We start from the raw sequence: 18,403 nt of genomic DNA, 5'->3' as shown, positions 1-18,403 counted from the left end.
AACTTTTCCAATTGAATTGTTCAAGCTATCCACAGGAAAATAAAGATAAGATTTTTTAAAAATTAGGTTAGGGTAAAAAGTTGACTTTATAAAATATAATTTTTGATATTCTTTTCTATAATATTGTGTTCTTTTTGCGTGATTCTGGAGTAGTTAAGCTAGCAATGTTTGAAGATGTTATGGAGCCCTAATAGTATAAATCTGTTTTGCAACAAAATTACAAAGCATCAGCCGATCCTTTCCTCTGAAGTGTATTTCCTAGCATGATAACAATCCAAAACAAGAGATACTACACCAAAGATTAGCTTCGAAATCACGATCCACTCTAAGTCTATACACCGCCACAAAGTTCGAACTTAAGTGTTATTAAGCACGGATGAGGGAATTTGCAATAGAAGATTCGAACACAATTGTCCCCATTGTAAGAAAAAAAGCTTGAAGAGAAATGGCAGAACATTGCTTCAGATGAAGTTGACAATTTATGTTTACATTTTTTTAGTTAGAAATTGAAATTTAAGTCACACTAATTTTTGATATCATTTTTCTACAAAAATAATTTGTTGACTAATCATAATCAGATATGTCTGTTTACGTACGATCGAGAAATCTTTTTTTCAGCCATATTTTGTTATAAAGCTTATAGCATATACCAATAATAAATTAAACAATTTAATTTAATTTAAATAAAATAATTTTAAAAAGTGAAAGATTTCTAAATATTACCTATTAAAATACTGTTATAAATTAGTAAGCCTTGATAACTCAAGGAGTTGTCAGTACTCTTTATATGTATAAATTTAAACATAGTGCGAGGATTAGGAAAAAAGGGAAGGATTTAAAAGGAATTACCGGTGCACATTGGTCTTAAAGTTCTGAACATCAAAATGGGAGGGAAAAAAAGAGTTGGGTAAAGCACTTCACATTCTCAATGTGAGATTTAAGAAATGATCCCTATACTTAACAGTACTCCCGAAATTGAGCTGTAGGGTAAACTGTTGAGCATTCCTGGAAGTGCAATATTACGGCTGAATCGTTTATGGGGTGGAATGCAACTGGCTAATTCGACAGAACATTGTTTGTAAAAATATCGATAAAACAACGAAAGACATGAAACATTACGGCGATGTTCTAGCGATGTAAATGTTTCGATTATAGTTCTAACACCTATTATTTTTAAAGCCCATTTTTGTATTCTGTCGTCGGAGAAATCCTAAGCAGCCATCAGCATTTTTGACAATATCAAATATATGATCATTCCATAAAAGGTGATCTGTGAAACACATATCAAGTACTGACAGTTGGTTAGTTTCTTGAATGCAAACACCACTTATAGATAGTGGCATCGGGAAGGTGTTACGCTTTATCGATAGGAGAAAAAATTGAGCTTTCGTAAATAACCTGGGAATATGACAAACGATTTGGTAACGTTTGAACAAAATGGAAAAAGAAAATTCTTTCAAGAATATCACTAAAATTATTTTTAGATTTGAATATATCGATAGAAAATAGTATAGTCTTCAATTATTATTTGATATTCTTTGAAAGACAATTTGGCAATGACAATGTTGCAAACAAATATTATTTAATATTGCAATGATAAGAAACCTTCTTTCATAATGGCCTCTAAATCACAGTTCTATAAGTGAAGAAGAATTAGAGTCCTATCCAGGAAGTTGAAACAAGTTAATATTATTAATGGAAGATAAAATTGTTTCTAACCAAACCAAAGATTTGTTGTTTTTTGAAGTCCTCCACTTTACTTGAAGACCACTTCAATGAAATGAAACATGTACACAAGTAAGCTAACTACAGAATTGTTTGAACGCAGAACCTATAGATATTTGAAAGAAAAATTTTAAAAATTCCTTTGTATTGAGATTAATTAAAATTGTTACTGAATATAAAATTTTGCTCTGCACAACATTTATCTTTTGTACTGCCTGCATTATTCATCTACTTTACTCTTTTTCCATTTCTCCATTAAATATAAATTTAAATATTGTGACTTTTTTTGTCTTCTATAGTCATTTATCCCTAAGTGTCACATATATTTCGTACACCACTGTTCGTCTTTGCAGTTAATCTGAAGTGAAACTCCATTTTTATTGTCGCATCGCAAGAATATCCCTCTTTTGCTCTCTATCCGCCTTCCCTTATAAAAGTGTGCGAGTGCACCACCGCCCGAACCGAACACAAGGATCAAGGAATGAGAAATCTTTTTGTGTTGTGTTTTTATTGTTTGTATCGAAAAAGAGGGACGTCGTTAGCGCTCCCTTTTATTTCTCATACAAATCAACATCACACACCCTTACACATAACAGTAACCCAACCAATTCTTATCCTGTGAGGGGAATTCGAAACCAACTCGCACACAAATACATTAAAATACAAATTTTCATTTCGAACTGTACCCAGTGTACATGTAGGAAAAATCATCCCCTGATTGGAAACCATACAGGAACAGGAACTCTCGCACAAAAACCTACCAACCACCATTATGATTCAAACGGGATTTGCCGTCAATGCTGTTAGTTGTTCAACCCATTACGGTTCTCAATTTAGTGTTTAGTCCAGTTAAGATCTTTGTTTGCGCTGGATGTAAAAGCATCACACGTGTGCTGCTTTGAATTGCGATTTTATTGTAGTTTCGTCCTTGAATATTGAATTGAAACATTACAACTACGAGTCGAGTATAATATTAACCTTCCTTGATTAAATAATTGAACGATTTATTAAATTAATAATAATTCGAGTGACTGATTGCCTCAAAGGTACAATCCGGTGTGGTGAGGTGTGTGGAAATTAATTAAATTATTATAAAATTTTATACAAAACAACAATGTCAACAGCATTCATGGTTGACAATATCCTGAACGACAAGGATGCCACAAATGTGGAGGCCATCCTATCGGATGACAGTGAAAGTGAAAGTAATTCGGATTTAAAGGATTCGATCTGCGATTCGCCGCATAATGAAATTTTAAGCAGGAATTCGTCGGTTTCATCGCACGAGGATAATTTCATGAATATCTCCTCAGACGATCATAGCTTCGTTGGGGCACGCAATTCGTACGATATGCTTCGAGTGGCGTCGTCGTCGGTACATAGTGAAGAAGATGTTGGCGATCGTATCGAGATGTGTTGTAATATTTGTGGAAACTTCAATCAAGTTATTGTGGATACGAAAAATATGTCCAATAATGAATTGCTAAGGCGCGAAAACGAATTCAAATGTGATAAGTGTTGTGGTCGGAGTTTGAGTGAAATTCGAATTTCGAATAACGAAGACGACACAAAGGAGACCATACTGAAGGATAGTAGTACGAAGCCGATTCTGAAATTTAGCGTATCCGCTATACTGGGAGATACAAGAGAAGGTGTTCGAGTTAGAAATGGTAAATTTTCATTATCATTATCGCAGTATTAGTATTGCAGCCAACATGTTTTTATTTTTTGGATTGAATTTAAGAAAAAGGCTCAATTCTTTTTCAACCAGCTTGTAAAGTTAAGAGAATATAAAAAAACACTTTAGTCTTTCATTGAAGCTATAAAACATCATTAGACTATAGGGAAATAGTTTTAATTATTGAATCCGGCGGCGGCCGGCATGTTTATTGTAATCGTACCATAGAAATTATTTAACAGAGAAAAGGCAATAATAGTCGAATCAATATTTCAGTTAATTAGATACTATATTGAGACAATATTCATTACGTTTTGGAATAATCTCTGAATTAAATGCCTAAAACAGAACCGAACCGTTTAATGATTTCTGTAAAAAATTCTTTTTATAGTTCAACCAATTTCGTTTCAAATTTGTTTTAAAAGAGATATATTAAGACCTTTTGTCTGGTTCACATAATTTTGAATTTAGAAAAAAAATTTTCATTTCAGGACTATTTCAATTTTTAAGATTGATTTTAGCTTTTGTCAAAATATGGAAAACCCTAAAATGTGATTTTTTAAAAACTGCAATTAAATAAGCATAATCGCTGAAAAAACATATTAACTGGAAGAATCACGTTACCGCTTAAGACATACCGCAGCATTTCTCTGGTTCACTAAAGCGACAAAAAATTACTTTTTAATTTTCAAATTCCACAATCAGCTTGAAAAAATTAGCTGTACAAATTCGAATGGCTTTCAAAATTGCCTGGCCCTAATTAGAAACTGAGTTATAATTTCTTTGATTAAAATATGATGAGTTCAAAATATTGAAACATAGAGAATAAATGAAACTTTTGTATTGTATTCCATTAATTTTGTCAGTCAAGAGTTTTAAACGTTACTGGTCGAAAAATAAAAAAGCTGATTTTACTGATTCAAGATTCTACGAAATCAGAAAAGAGTTACAATCAAAACAGCTTACTGAAAATCTTGCTAAAAAAATAAAATGATAGAGAAAAAGTCAAATTTAAATATAGACCGACGGACGGGCTGACTCTTAGCTTTTTTTTGGAAATCTCTTCAGAATCTTGTACAAAATAAATTCCCGTATTTTTAGACGTTCATATTTAAAGCTATTCATAGATAAAATGGTATTCTGGGTAAAGATAGATTGAGGTCTACGTGCCGTTTTTAGTAATCATAATGGCTTAGCCCTTATGACAGTTTGTAGTGCTGTTGTTGGAATTTGGTGTGTTAGGTCCGTATTTTTTCGAAGGAAATGGGCAAAAAGTTACAGTTAATGCGGATTGCTACTGTCACATGATTGAGACCTTCCTCCAACCAAACTTAAATCAGTTTACTACGAACCACAAAGAAGTCTGGTTCCAATTTAAAAAATTTAAAATAAAATTTCTGTTAAACTGTTTATTTATTTGTCATTGCCTTATAAAATATGAGAGATCTTCAGCCAAATTTTTTAAACTTTCTATTTATTTTTCACCCAGTAGATGGAATAGAACGCAAATACAAATTCCTATTTTAATGTTGTACATAGTTTGGCCGCAGAAAGTGGCTTTGTGAAATTCACATTATTTTCTAATATAAGGTGAGGACGTCTTGGAATATTTTAAATTAGTAGAACAAATAAGAACAACTTTAAGGGGTCATCCCCTGTATTGTAAGGAATTTTAAGGATTTTTTTAATTAATCTTAAAAATAATGTAAAGAACACGAGTTACACCGGTGTGAACAACTCCACCTCGAAAAAATGAGCTCGCACTTTCTCGACGATTCCGGCTGATAGGCTTATCTAACACAAAAAAAGTAAACGGCGTTTTAATCTGTGAGCTTAAATGCATAGAATGAACTATCATCAAATGAATATATGTACCAACAATTGGACTTTTGGGAGACATTTTAAAAAAAAAAGTCGTAAATTTTGCGTTTTTTTGGTTTCTTGCTATAAAAAAATCGAAATTTTCGGAATTTTTGTATGTCGATAGTTCATTCCATGCGTTTAAATGTGCTGAATCCAACCCATCAAATTTTAAGTCATTCGGTCAAGCCGTTTTGAGATACGATGGAGGGAAGTTTGAAAAACACAGTTTTGAGAAAAACTCGTTTAAAGTTTCAAGTCCTCTTAACTATGAAAATATCAACTTACCTTTTAATCAGCGATGCCTGGTAAATAGAGTATTTCTTCCTCTTTTTCTTGGAACTCTTTAAGAGCAGATTGTTCAGCTCTTGAATCAACGTGAGATTCGATTTTCCATCACGTTTCTCAACATACTCGTAAGTGAATGCTTCGCGTCCTATAGGGCATCCCATAACCGACATTACTTTCAAATTACCTTCAAAACTTCATTAAAGATGATAACTGAGCTAGCAATTTCAACTATCTTATGCAAGATACTTTACCCCATATTTTTCCAGGGACCTGCTGTATTTATGAAAAAAAAAATTGAATTTTTAAACCCCTTAAACTTAATGTTACGTTTATAATAATTTTCGGCTCTCGACGTGATTTGAATACATCAAATGGAATATTTGGATATTAAGCTTTGTTAAATGTAAGGACCTTATACAAAAATTTTATCCTTTTAAGATAAAATGATTAACATAAGTAAAATGTACTGAATTTCCGTTTTGAGAGAGTTGTTAAATTTAAAAAAATGTTGGATATAAAAACGACTTTATTAGCTAAGTGCTTTGCATTGTCTCAAGTTTAAAATAAATTCTTATCGATCGGAATTTCATTGATAGTTGATTTTTTTTAAGAAGTTATGATAAAAGTTGTCCAAAATTAAGAAAGTGTTTAAATCAAATAGACACATTTTTGTACTTAAGTTCAAAAAAAAAATAAAAATTCCCTTGCTTGTAGAAACATAACAATTATTGACAGATACTGAAATTACAATGCAGAAGTTATTTCTATTTATTTCTGTGGAACAATGAATAGTTTTATGTTGTTTCAAACTCCAGTTTGACTTTATACGAAATTTTAAGTTAAACATTTTCGAGAAGAAAAAGACTTATTAGATAACGACCAACTCATATAAACTTATTTGGACAAACATTTTTAATTTAATTAAATCATTTTGTATAATTAAAAAAAAAAAAAAAAAATGGTTCAAAACAACGGCGGGTGGCTATCAAACAAAATGTCAAAATAAAATCGATTTCGATACTTTTTTGACAACAGGATCGTTAACTTTTCAGTTATACCAAATTATAATATTATTCATAAGTATAACATTTAACAGCCACTGGAAAACTTGTTCATGAGGTAACTTTGAATTCGCAATTAATTAGCTTTGGATTTAACCCGGAATTGACTCAGCATTGAAAAACAGGGCCTTAGAAGCCTAATCCAAGCTTAACTTTATTCTTTTTAAATCGAATCATTAAGTATAACGAATAAAGCTTTGAACGTAATAGCACATCAGACTTAAAAAAAAATTAAACTAGGTGGAGCAACAGTACGTTGGGAACGAGGGCTTATTGAATTACAACTCTCAACCATTCTTGTGTGTGAGTCTTGTCAGGGATGAAGGGGACCTGCAGTTTTTACGCCGAATCCGAACGACTATTTTAAAAATCACTTTTCATAACTAGAATTACTCCCAAGAGGAAGTACCGGTAAAAAAAACTCTAGGTGCTCCTAGCAGGGATCGAACGCAAGACCTCGGCACATTGGTCTTAAGCGTATTATTAAGTTGATGATATAAGGTCAATTCTAATCACACCCAAGGTAGGTTAGGTTATAGTGGCTGTTCAAGGCTAGTTTAATGGCCAATTGTGATACCACATGAATCCTGAGACTTCCTCCTAAGCTCAATGACCTTACGAAACGTGATATCACTAGCACACCCAAACAAGATATCAAACTATAAGCAAACGCCTGAGCTGTATGACAAATTTATTTTATAGTACGGTAACATTAAGATTTGGAAGAACTCTATTGCTTAGTGAGCAACATTGAAATCCACTCCTAGGACTACTTCAGAAAGTAGTAAGCTTTTAGCTAGCGCCAGACTACGATCAGAGGCTCATCATAAGTGCATGTGTTAGTTGTTAGTAAAAAATAATACAATTATAGTCTAACACACTCACAAAATACAAAACAAAATTAACATTTAACTATTACAGAACAAAAAATAAAATAAATTTTGGAAACAAACTTCTATTGTTAAGACATCGTTCAAAATATTTGTAGTGTTCAAATTTTAGTTTGCTGAGTTTAAGAGTTCTTTTATATTACAAATGGTGGCGCATTCTTATTTAGCTCTTTAAGATACCCGTTTAACTGAAAATTGTATGTTTTCACTTTAAATTCCTCATAGAGCTTAAATCTTCCAATTGACACTTTAAAGAACCGTAAATGAATATGAGTAAGATCATTTTCTTGTGAACTTTTTAGTATGTGTATGCGGCTTAAAACCTTAATTGATGCTTCATAAGATCTTTAACACATTCACCAAAGTGTTCCACAGGATTTATCGATTGGTTGTGAGTTTGATGTTTGGTTTCCATGCTGTTTTTTGAACTAACCCAGTTCAAAATTTTAAACCTGACACCGTTTTTCCATCCGGTACAATTTTGCGTCAATCTTGTTTTAAATTTGAATCCTTAATAACATATGGTTAAAAAAGGTCAATGCTTTTATAAATAAAAATATAAATTCAAAATCCTTTTTCAATTTAAAAAACATTTAAAAACAATAATTAATTCATCCTGCTTAAAAATAATAGAACCCTCCAATATTGTTGTTTTCATTTTGTTTGAAGAAAAAAAAAACAACGACCCAATTTACAATTACTTCAAAATGTTATTTTAAAACAAAAATTCATATTAAATCCAAAACAAAAAAATTCAATCAACCTATAAAAGAAAGGAAAAGGATCTTCCGTCATAATACAAAGCAGTCCTTAACACCTTAGATAAACAAGCCTCAAAGTATATATATAAACTTCTCCGCTTGTGTTTTCATTGTATTATGCCAATGTAACGACTTAAAATGACGCACAATCAAATTTGTATTATTCCCTTTCTTTATATCGAATTTATAGAGGCGTCTTATGCAGGGACTACGCTATCCACGCTGGCTGGCCGGGGAACAATAAAAAACCGATTGCCCTAAATTTGAACGTATGCTATATGCCCAGATTTATACTTTTTTATTCGCATCATACACACAACACGCATCAAAGACAGAGGGGAGGCTGTAAAAACATCATAGTCCTAATCATGTTTGGATGTTCGTTTTATATGAGGACTATGAGGTTGCCTGGTGATTAAGGACTCTGAATTCGAATTTGGATTTTTTCCTACTTATACTTATATGAGAATCTCTGACCGGGAAAAATCCTTCAACTGGTTTTCCGTTGTCTATTCTCGTTATTTGAATCCTATGATGGTCCTTATAAATTATAAATAAGGGAAGAAGCTTCTTCTCTTTGTGTTTTTTATAAGGGAAAAATGGGCGTAACTAATCAAATCCTTACTCACTGCCGTGTGCCTCGTTTTCCTTTTTTTCTATTTTTTTGTACTTTTATTCCTGTGGGCTGGACGAAAGGATCAATTGATTCTTTTATTTTTATTTCTGTTATTATCATTTAATTCATTTTTTTTTATATATTTTGAGTGTGTTTTCTATTAAAAAAAGGAAAAAAATAGTTTGTGACTCGTGTTTGAAATGTGATTTTTTACCTACCTTCTGAATGTTGTTTGTAATAAAATGAACTCAGAATCACACATTTGAACATGCGTGGGATATCAATCTGTTTTATGTGATGGTAATCGAAATAAAAAGGGGATTTTAATATAAAACTATCATGACTAAATTAATCTTTTTTTATGGGAAGGTTATATTTGTCACATTATGAACCTTAGGAGTATATTGTGGAAACATCTTTTTTTTAAATATAATAAAGCGACACTATTTACCTTCGAACTTGTTTTGGTTAATATAATGACGAACGTACGTGGTTTCCTATCCCATATTTTTATTTTACCACATTGTAGCAAAGATATTTTTTTAATTATCGTGTTTTTTTTCCACGCAGCCCTTGATGATACTAAGTTCACAGAGTATGAACGCTTTGAACGCATCATGACAAAATTGCTAACAGCTTCCGATAATAGTCATTTTCAAATATGTAGCTTCTGATGATAATATTTTCAAGATCAAATTTATTGTTTTAATGGCCTTCCGATCCAATTAAAAATCACTCTATCAAATATGGTATTGAAATAAGTAAAAAGCACAAACATAATGTTTTTTGTGGTTATCTAAATTCATTGGTCAATACTAATAGTGATGGTTTTGAAAAATACAATCTTCAATGTTCAGGTCAAATATTTTAAGCATTTTATAAAATTTTGATTTGACCTGTCTTAAAGAACTCTGTTCTAAAACGACTTTTAAAAGAAAAAGAAAGAAGGTTTGATAGTAATTTCTCTAACGAATTTGTCATATATGATTCAAAAGAAGACTCATTAGGTCATAACTAATGAGAATTTTAAGAAAATATGTAAGTTACTAAAATTATTTAAATTGTATTTATCAGCAGACCAAAATTGTACGTCCCAAAATCTTCATACCATTTATTGTTAAAAACTATGTTGTGTTTTAGCATTATGTAAACACAATTTTTGATTGTTTTAAATAGTTTTAAGGAAGCAAATTTTGAAAACCTGATATATGAAACAAAACAAAAATTATGCGTCGAAAAAAAAAGTAGTGTTTCGTTTGTGGGACAGAACAAAAACTTAATTTTTCCGATTTTCATTTTTTTGGTTAAAACGTTGGAATACCAAACGTAACAACAATGATCCGTTGAAGATGCCTGAGTAACCATTAGAACATTATCACTTTTTAGCTCCACTATCGTAGAAAAATCAAAGTATATTTATTAAACATTAAACATTTTTCAAGACTTATAAATTAGTTTTCATTAAAATTGATATTTTTGAAAGTGTGAAAAAAAAAGAGTTGAGTGAAAAAAGAATTGAAAAGTTAGAAATATCCAAAATATCTCACAGAAATAAATGACTTCAATTAAATTAATTTGTATTCACATAATTGTTGAATTTTATGAATTTTAAAAAAATGAGCAGACATTCACATTTCACACTCACATTTTTGGCTTGAATATTTTACGAAAATAACTACGTATATGATTTTAACTTAAGAAGATAATAACCAATCCTTATTTTTTTTACAAAATATTAAACTCGAAACTGTTGAGAACAACTTAAAATATTGGCTCTTTTTTTCATAAAAGAAAATGTTGTTAATGTTTCGTAAATTTTATACACAAAGAAAAATAATGCTTGATTGATTAAGCGTCTTTAAATAACGACAAAAAAAAAAAAAAACTTGAATTATTGATTTTTTTAATTTATTTATTTAATCAAATAATTTAATAAAAAAAATAAAATATTTTTTTTAATTAAGGCATCAAGGCAACAAGACCATAAGTGATGCCGTCTTTAGTATTGTATTATGATTAGCTGGGCAAAGGATGGTAGATAATTTTTTGAGTATAAGTGTGCTTTCAAGTGAAGGATCGATCTGCCGTGATAAGGGACATTCTACAAATACGTGATGAATTGGGAGAACTACAAGTGCAGATATATAGTTTTTCCGTTTATTTGTTTCTGACTTAGTAATTGCATTGGCAATATTATAAAGGGTGTCCCAAAATTAACGCAAGATTTGAATTTGCCGCCATTTGTGCAGTGAAGTGTTGGCAACCCTGAAAAAAAAGCAATTTGACAGCTAACAGTATAGGGTTATTAAAAATGAAGCGTTACACGATAGAACAACGTGTCTTCATTAATAAAGAATATTTCAAAAATAGTGAAAGCTTGGCGGCTGCAGTTCGAAAATTTCATACAAAATATGGTCGGAATTGTGTTTTAACTTCGTCAACTGTGAAGAGATTAATTGAAAAATTCATTGATTCTGGATCCGTTGGAGACGCCAAACACACTGTTCGTCCAAAACAAGCCGTTCAAATGTGAATGTCGAGGCAGTGCGTGAGAGTGTTGCTGACAATCCAGGAACCTCAATTCGACGTCGTGGACAAGAATTGCAAATTTCAAGAACCTCTCTACAGCGTATACTCACCAAAGATCTGTGTCTTCATGCTTACAAAATTCAATTAACACAACAATTGAAGCCTAATGACCATGGACAGAGAAGAGAGTTCGTTGAATGGATAATTGAACATCAACAAATGGACCCTGATTTTTCGAGCAAAATCATCCTAAGCGATGAACCACATGTTCATCTTGATGGCTTTGTCAATCGCCAAAATTGCCGCATTTGGGGTTTGGAGAACCCACATGTGATTGTCGAAAAACAAATGCATCCACAACGCGTGACTGTATGGTGTGGATTTTGGGCTGGAGGCATAATTGGGCCATATTTTTTTGAAAATGATGCTGGTCAAGCAGTGACTGTTACTGGTGCTAAATATCGCGACATGATTACACAGTTCTTTCTGCCAAAATTGGATGATATTGATGTGTCCAATATGTGGTTTCAACAAGATGGTGCCACATGTCATACAGCCCGTGAAACAATTCAATTACTGCATGAGACATTTCCAGGTCGTGTACTCTCTCGTTTCGGTGATCAAAATTGGCCTCCTAGATCGTGTGATTTAACACCATTAGACTTCTTTTTATGGGGTTATTTGAAATCACAAGTCTATTTCAAGAAGCCCACAGCCACCCGTGCATTAAAGGAGGAGATTCAACGCTGCATCAACGAAATTCAGCCACATTTATGCAGAATGGTCATGGAAAATTTCAAGAAAAGAGTGCGCATGTGCATGCAAAGCCGTGGAGGCCATTTGTCGGATGTGTTATTCCAAACATAACCCTATCCTATGTACTTTACGATTCAATAAAAATATAACTATCAAAAGATAAAAACGGCGTTTTCTATTTAATTCAAATCTTGCGTCGGCAAGGACCTTGTTTGCTAAGTTAATAGCTCTTCTTTTGCCAAAGTTATGAAAAGAGTGATGCCCGATTTCAGTTTCTTGTATTCACCTGGAGTTTTACCTTTCGCAGTTCTAAGAGTCATATCAAGTTCTAGACGATAAATCTGTTCACTATAAGAAATTCCCATTGATTTTCGTTTGTTTCAAGTTCGTTTACATCGAAATTAGTTTTTTCTATTATCGAAGTTGCAGGATAAGTTGAGTTATCACTGTATTTTTGTCCATTTCTTTTTCATTCCAAATTTGTTAGCTATTGTTTCAGAATCTTTAAGCAATCTTTTGTTATCTGAGATCATGTATATGGAAATTCGAGCTGTGATCTATAGCAATGAAGGGATCTTATCCTGCTCCACAATGTTCGACTGTACATTGTAGAATGTACGTTTTGACTAAAGTGATTCTCGTTTTAGTTTTGCACAACTTCTTCTGTACGCAATACAGTTTTCAGTTATTGGAAACCTTAATTATTATTTGGACTATTCAAAATACCTAATTGATTTATTTTGAGCTAACTAATACGATGTAATGGGCCTCATACCAGGATATTTTTTCATTGACTAACTTAGGATTAACTCATACTAGGTTTTCAACAGTTCCACATGATTTTTTTATTTTAGGAAGTTTTAGTAAATAAAATAAATACCCACTTATTTCTTGGATATTCCACCGTTGTATGTTCTCTAAAAATATGATAGTAAACTGAACCACTTGGGCGTAGCCATTTACTTTATTTAACAATTAATTTGGTTTAAAATATGGGTTTATAGACTTTTTGAAGTTATGGGGTACGTTTTCAATTCTAAATAAAGTATTCAAAGAGCATATCTACTGATTTTTTATTTTAAAATTTGTATGGTTCACAGGCCACGCTATAATTTTTTAATTATAAATAGTCCTTAAAAAATATTGCCTAAAAGATCATGGCCAAAAAAGTAAGTTAGATTGCAAAATTATACATGGTTTCTACTACTCAGAACACCAAACGAATTTATGTCGACACAGATCTTATAATTTAGTCAGATTCATTGCTCTGACAGCTTACAACTCTCAAATTTAAAGTAGGTATATTTTCAGTACCCGTAGCGTGATGAAAAGTGCTTTTCAAATTAGCCGTTTGGATTGCGCAAATAAACTGTAGGTCCCTTTCATCTCTGACAACATTACTCGCACACAGGAATGGTTGAGAGTTGAAGTCACTAGGCCCTGGTTCTTCATATACTGTTGCGCTACCTAATTTATTTATTTATATTTTCAAAAATGTGTATAGACATGTGTCAAGAATTTTTAAATCAAAAAGGCCCCTAAAAAAAGCTTAAAAACCACAGTAAATTATCAGTTTTATCTTCCACTCTCCTGCAAAAATATATTTTAGCAAAAAAAAATTACTTAAAATTACACCTTGCATCATTTAATCTCATTTATTACATATAAGCCACTTTTCATCTCCAAACAAACTACTGCCATTTAATTTAAATTACCTGTCAACCAATAAACCAAACCGAAAACCAACCGTTTATATTTAACTCACATATCGCGCTGTGCCACCGCCGATAAATTAATTTGCTCCACATTAAACAAAAACCACGAATTGCATTATAAAACTACCAACATACTCAATCATAACCCTTTATTTTTCCCACACACGTAAATGCCTAATTATTTCAGTTATAAACTTTTCAAAGGACGACGGCGACGCGTTAATTCGTTAATTGTTTCTGTCTAAATCGAATTAAAATCTTTCCCCAATAACATTATCGTATGTCTTTAAATTTCCAGGCACCACCACGCACCTTCCTCGTTTTCTATTCTTTTGAACAATTTGATTGCTCCTTAGGCATTGCGTCGTCGTCGTCCTTGTCGCAATCGTCTGTCGTCAAAATCAGTGGAGCCATAATATGAATGTATAAACATGTCTATAAAGGTACGTGGGTGATGATGTGTGTTATATGTACCAAAACTTACCTCTATACACAAAACACTGTTCTGTCTGCTCTCTTGATAGGTGTTTATGCCTGAAGGACTATTTTGCGCCAGCTTTTTGGAATATAATAATTATGATTGTTGTCTTACTTGACACTACAAAGGACAAAGAAAAAGCTTTTATGTGTATGAGGCAGCAGCTTTAAATGAATTTTCCATAAATACAAAATCAAACACCCCATCATGAGTATAAAGGAACACTTGGATCCTTTTTGTACGAAAATCATATATTTTAACATTTTTGCACACATTTACACAATGTTCATTTAATTCAGGCATTTTCACATATTATCCTGGAATAACGCGTTATAGGTGTATACAATCAGGACTTTCTTTGAACATCGCACAAATTAACAACCCCCTTTTTCTCGCATGTGGCACATTATGTCAGGAAAAGTCATATAACCCTTTCTTTCAACCCACCTTTTCCCAGACACATTATATGACTGAATTTGAGCCCCAAGTGTTTAGATCCGGAAATTATTGTTGTTGCCTTATTCTGATTTAAATGTGCCTTTACACCAAAAGGGGATCCTTATGGAAAATTATAATTAATTTGTCTACACACAAAACGTTTATTTGTTGCTTTTGTGTGGTGTGATGGGGTTATAAAGAGACGATGAGGATGATGATGATGATGATGGTACACCCAAAAGGGAAATTGTTTAAACCAAGGAAGGTATAGTGGAGCTTTATTATAGGGACAGATACTTGTGTTCGAAAAAGGGTAACAATTTATCTATTTCAATAAATTGAACTAGAAATGATACAAACAAATTTAAAATAAAAAAAAAGAGGCTGGGATGCGACCCACACTGATAACTTCCCATCCCGTCTGTCGATTTGTCTTGCTTAAAAGTTTGCCTATATGTACTAGTATCAATTTTACCAAATTTGCGTACTATTTTTTATAGATTTTATTTTTTATGAAAAAACGGATTGTTGGATTTTTATATAAAAATCACTGAATATCGAAAACAATATTTTCTGTAAAATAAAATAAGTTTGAAGCCAATATTTTTAATTTTTGAAAAGATATTTGAGTCGAAAATCAATTTTTACCAACTTTTGTTAAATTTTTTTTAGGTATTTAATTTTTTGTACAAAACTATCAATTCGATTTTTTTCAAAATTTTACTAAATGTTAACAACAATATTTTTTAAAAGATAAAAGTAGTTAAAAGCCAATATCTACAATTTTTGAAAAGATATTTGAGTCGAAAATCAACTTTTACCAACTTTTATAATTTTTTTTTAAGGTTTTTATTTTTTGTAAAAAAAAACTGTCAATTCGATTTTTCTCAAAATCTTTCAGAATGCTTAAAACAATATTTCTTATAAGATAAAATAAGTTTGAAGTCTAACTTTCAGTCTTTGTTTGTTAGCCAAGCCGCGCACATCGTTATACTAGTCCGAAATAATTTCTCTTGTGTTATTTCTAACTGCGCTTGATTATTTTGCTAAATCGAAAACGGTTACGGGATTCATCATCTTCTGATGAGAATTCCCCAACTGTAAAAATGAGCAAACGTAAAAAAGTGTCAAATAATCCGGGTAGCTCCCAAAATAATTTATCTTCTTATAATCGCTTCAGTGATCTTTCTGATTTATCCGATAATGAAGAAATAATGACTGAGAATGTGCAGCCTGTACCCACAAAAATTGAACTGCCTCCTATTCACTTGATAGGAAAAAATAGCGTCTTTGTAAATCAATGCATGAATGATAACGGCATAGTCAAATTTGATTGCAAAAACACTTCAATTGGTTGCCGCATTAATCTCTACACTGAATCTGAGTTAAATAAAATTAAATCTGCCCTTCGCGAAAAAGAACTCCAATTTTTCACACATAATATTAAAAATCTTAAACCATTTAAAGTGGTGTTATATGGATTGCATAAAATGAATACGGATGACCTTAAAATTGAATTGTGTACAAATCTTAAATTAGAAGTTCTCCAAATTTCTATAATGAACATTAAAAATCCCAAATACAAAGAACAGTGCAATTATTTAGTTTACCTCAACAATAAAAGCATTAAAATGAATGAACTAAGAAGGCAAGCTAAGTTTGTTAACCACGTTTCAGTATATTGGGACTTTTATCGAAAGAACCCACACTTCGTGCCTCAGTGTCATCGGTGTTCAATGTTTGGGCATGGCTCTTCTTTTTGTAATGTAAACAAAGCATGCGCCTACTGCTCTGAATCACATAATTCACAAGAATGCACTAACAGAGAAAAACCACCTAAATGTGTTAACTGTGGTGAACAACACGCAGCAACCGACGCCTCATGTAGAAAGAGGTTAGAATTCATTGAAATACAAAATCGACTCAAAGCCAAGAACCGGAGAAGACGATTTGGAACAGAACATGGCATTCATGATTCACTTCCAAGCAGAAACACCAGCTTTAACCTCAACACCTCTGACTTTCCTCAATTAGTTCAGAAAAAACAACAACATTCTAACAACACTCCTCCAGTGTCTGCACCGCGAAGCCTTCCAACAACTCTCACCAGCAGCAGTTTACAGAAGACAACAGCACCACGACCGCCAAACCAAAACAACAATTTATTTAGTTTTGATGAACTTATTTCACTTAAAAATGAAATGTTAAGTAAATTATCTTTATGTAAAAGTAGACAAGATCAATTTAACGTCATAGCTGATCTTAGCATTAAATATCTTTATACTAACAATGGCCAATAAATTAAAAATGCTTTTGTGGAATGCTAAAAGTTTAAAAAACAAAGAAATAGAATACTTTAATTTTTTAATTGAAAACAAAATTGATATCGCAGTGATTACCGAAACCTGGCTTAAGCCAAATATCAGTATATATAACAGAAACTACTATTGTTACAGATTGGACAGATTAACAGATAAGGGGGGAGGTGTATGCATTTTCGTAAACAAGTCTGTGAAACATAAATTAGTTCCAATTAGTAAAACTTATTTGATAGAAACACTATCAATTGAAGTTGAATGCAGCCCCACAAAAGTATTCAAAATTATAGCTGCTTATTTTCCTGGCGGTAGTAGAATAACTAATGAAAAAAAACGAAAATTTAAGTCTGACATCTTGAGGTTTGTAAGAACAAATGAGAATTTTCTCTTATGCGGAGACTTTAACTGTCGTCATTCGTCATGGGGTTGTGTTCGAGCAAACGCTTGGGGAACAATTTTGTCAGACCTCAAGGTCTTCGAAGATTTCGATATTGCTTTTCCATCTGAGCCAACTTACTATCCTTCCAATGGTAGAGGTCATCCCTCAACCTTAGATCTGGTACTTTCAAATACAATTGACAATATTTCTCGCCCAATTGTTATAAACGATCTTTCATCTGACCACAAACCTGTTGTGTTCTTTCTTAACGAATCATTCACCACTGCGACTCCAGCTGAAAATTATAATTTCAATCGGGCTAATTGGAAAAAATTTAAACGTCACGTAAACGATTCATTTTCTGACTTTTCTCAACCTTCTACCTTTACGTTAGAGGAAATTGATGATAAAGTTAAGACATTTGAATGTTTCATCAATGAGGGGGTTAAGGCGAATGTTCCTTTGCATTCTGCCTCCCATAAAAACAAAAGCGAAATTTCATTGCTTACAAATGACGTACGAAGGACGATAACATTTAGGAACTTAATTCGTAGACGTTATCAAAGGTCAAGAGACCTATTTCTGAAATTTCAATTGAATTTGCTTAACAAATTAGTTATACAAAAAATGCAGGAAATTCGTAATAAAGACTGGAATCGAATGTTATCCCAAATTGATAAACACGACCAACAAATATGGAAACTTTCGAAGATTTTTAAGAAAAAAAATAATAGAATCCCATACCTCGAATGTAATGGTCAAATTCTTCATACGAATAAAGAGAAGGCTACTGAATTCGCTAAATGTTTTCTGTCTAGTCACTCAATAACAGATGGCTTTAGCGACATTCAAACCAAACAATTAGTACAAAACAGTATTAACTCTATTAATCTATCTTCAATAGAATT

General features: G+C 32.1%; 1 protein-coding gene across 1 annotated transcript in view; it reads left to right on the top strand.

Annotated features, from left to right (window-relative positions):
* Nucleotides 1-2,587: 2,587 nt before the first annotated feature.
* The window catches only part of LOC129948174 (homeobox protein B-H2), a 48,898-nt gene continuing 33,082 nt past the window's right edge, over nt 2,588-18,403 (top strand). The window contains exon 1 of the mRNA XM_056059054.1: nt 2,588-3,395. Coding sequence (XP_055915029.1) covers nt 2,840-3,395 — 556 coding nt within the window. The 5' untranslated portion in view covers nt 2,588-2,839. The remainder of the gene's footprint in view (nt 3,396-18,403) is intronic.

This window comes from Eupeodes corollae, chromosome 2 (genome assembly GCF_945859685.1).
Source record: "Eupeodes corollae chromosome 2, idEupCoro1.1, whole genome shotgun sequence".
NCBI classification, from domain to species: domain Eukaryota; kingdom Metazoa; phylum Arthropoda; class Insecta; order Diptera; family Syrphidae; genus Eupeodes; species Eupeodes corollae.
Note: the sequence above shows the minus strand (reverse complement) of the source record. Positions and strands in the feature narration are given on the sequence as shown.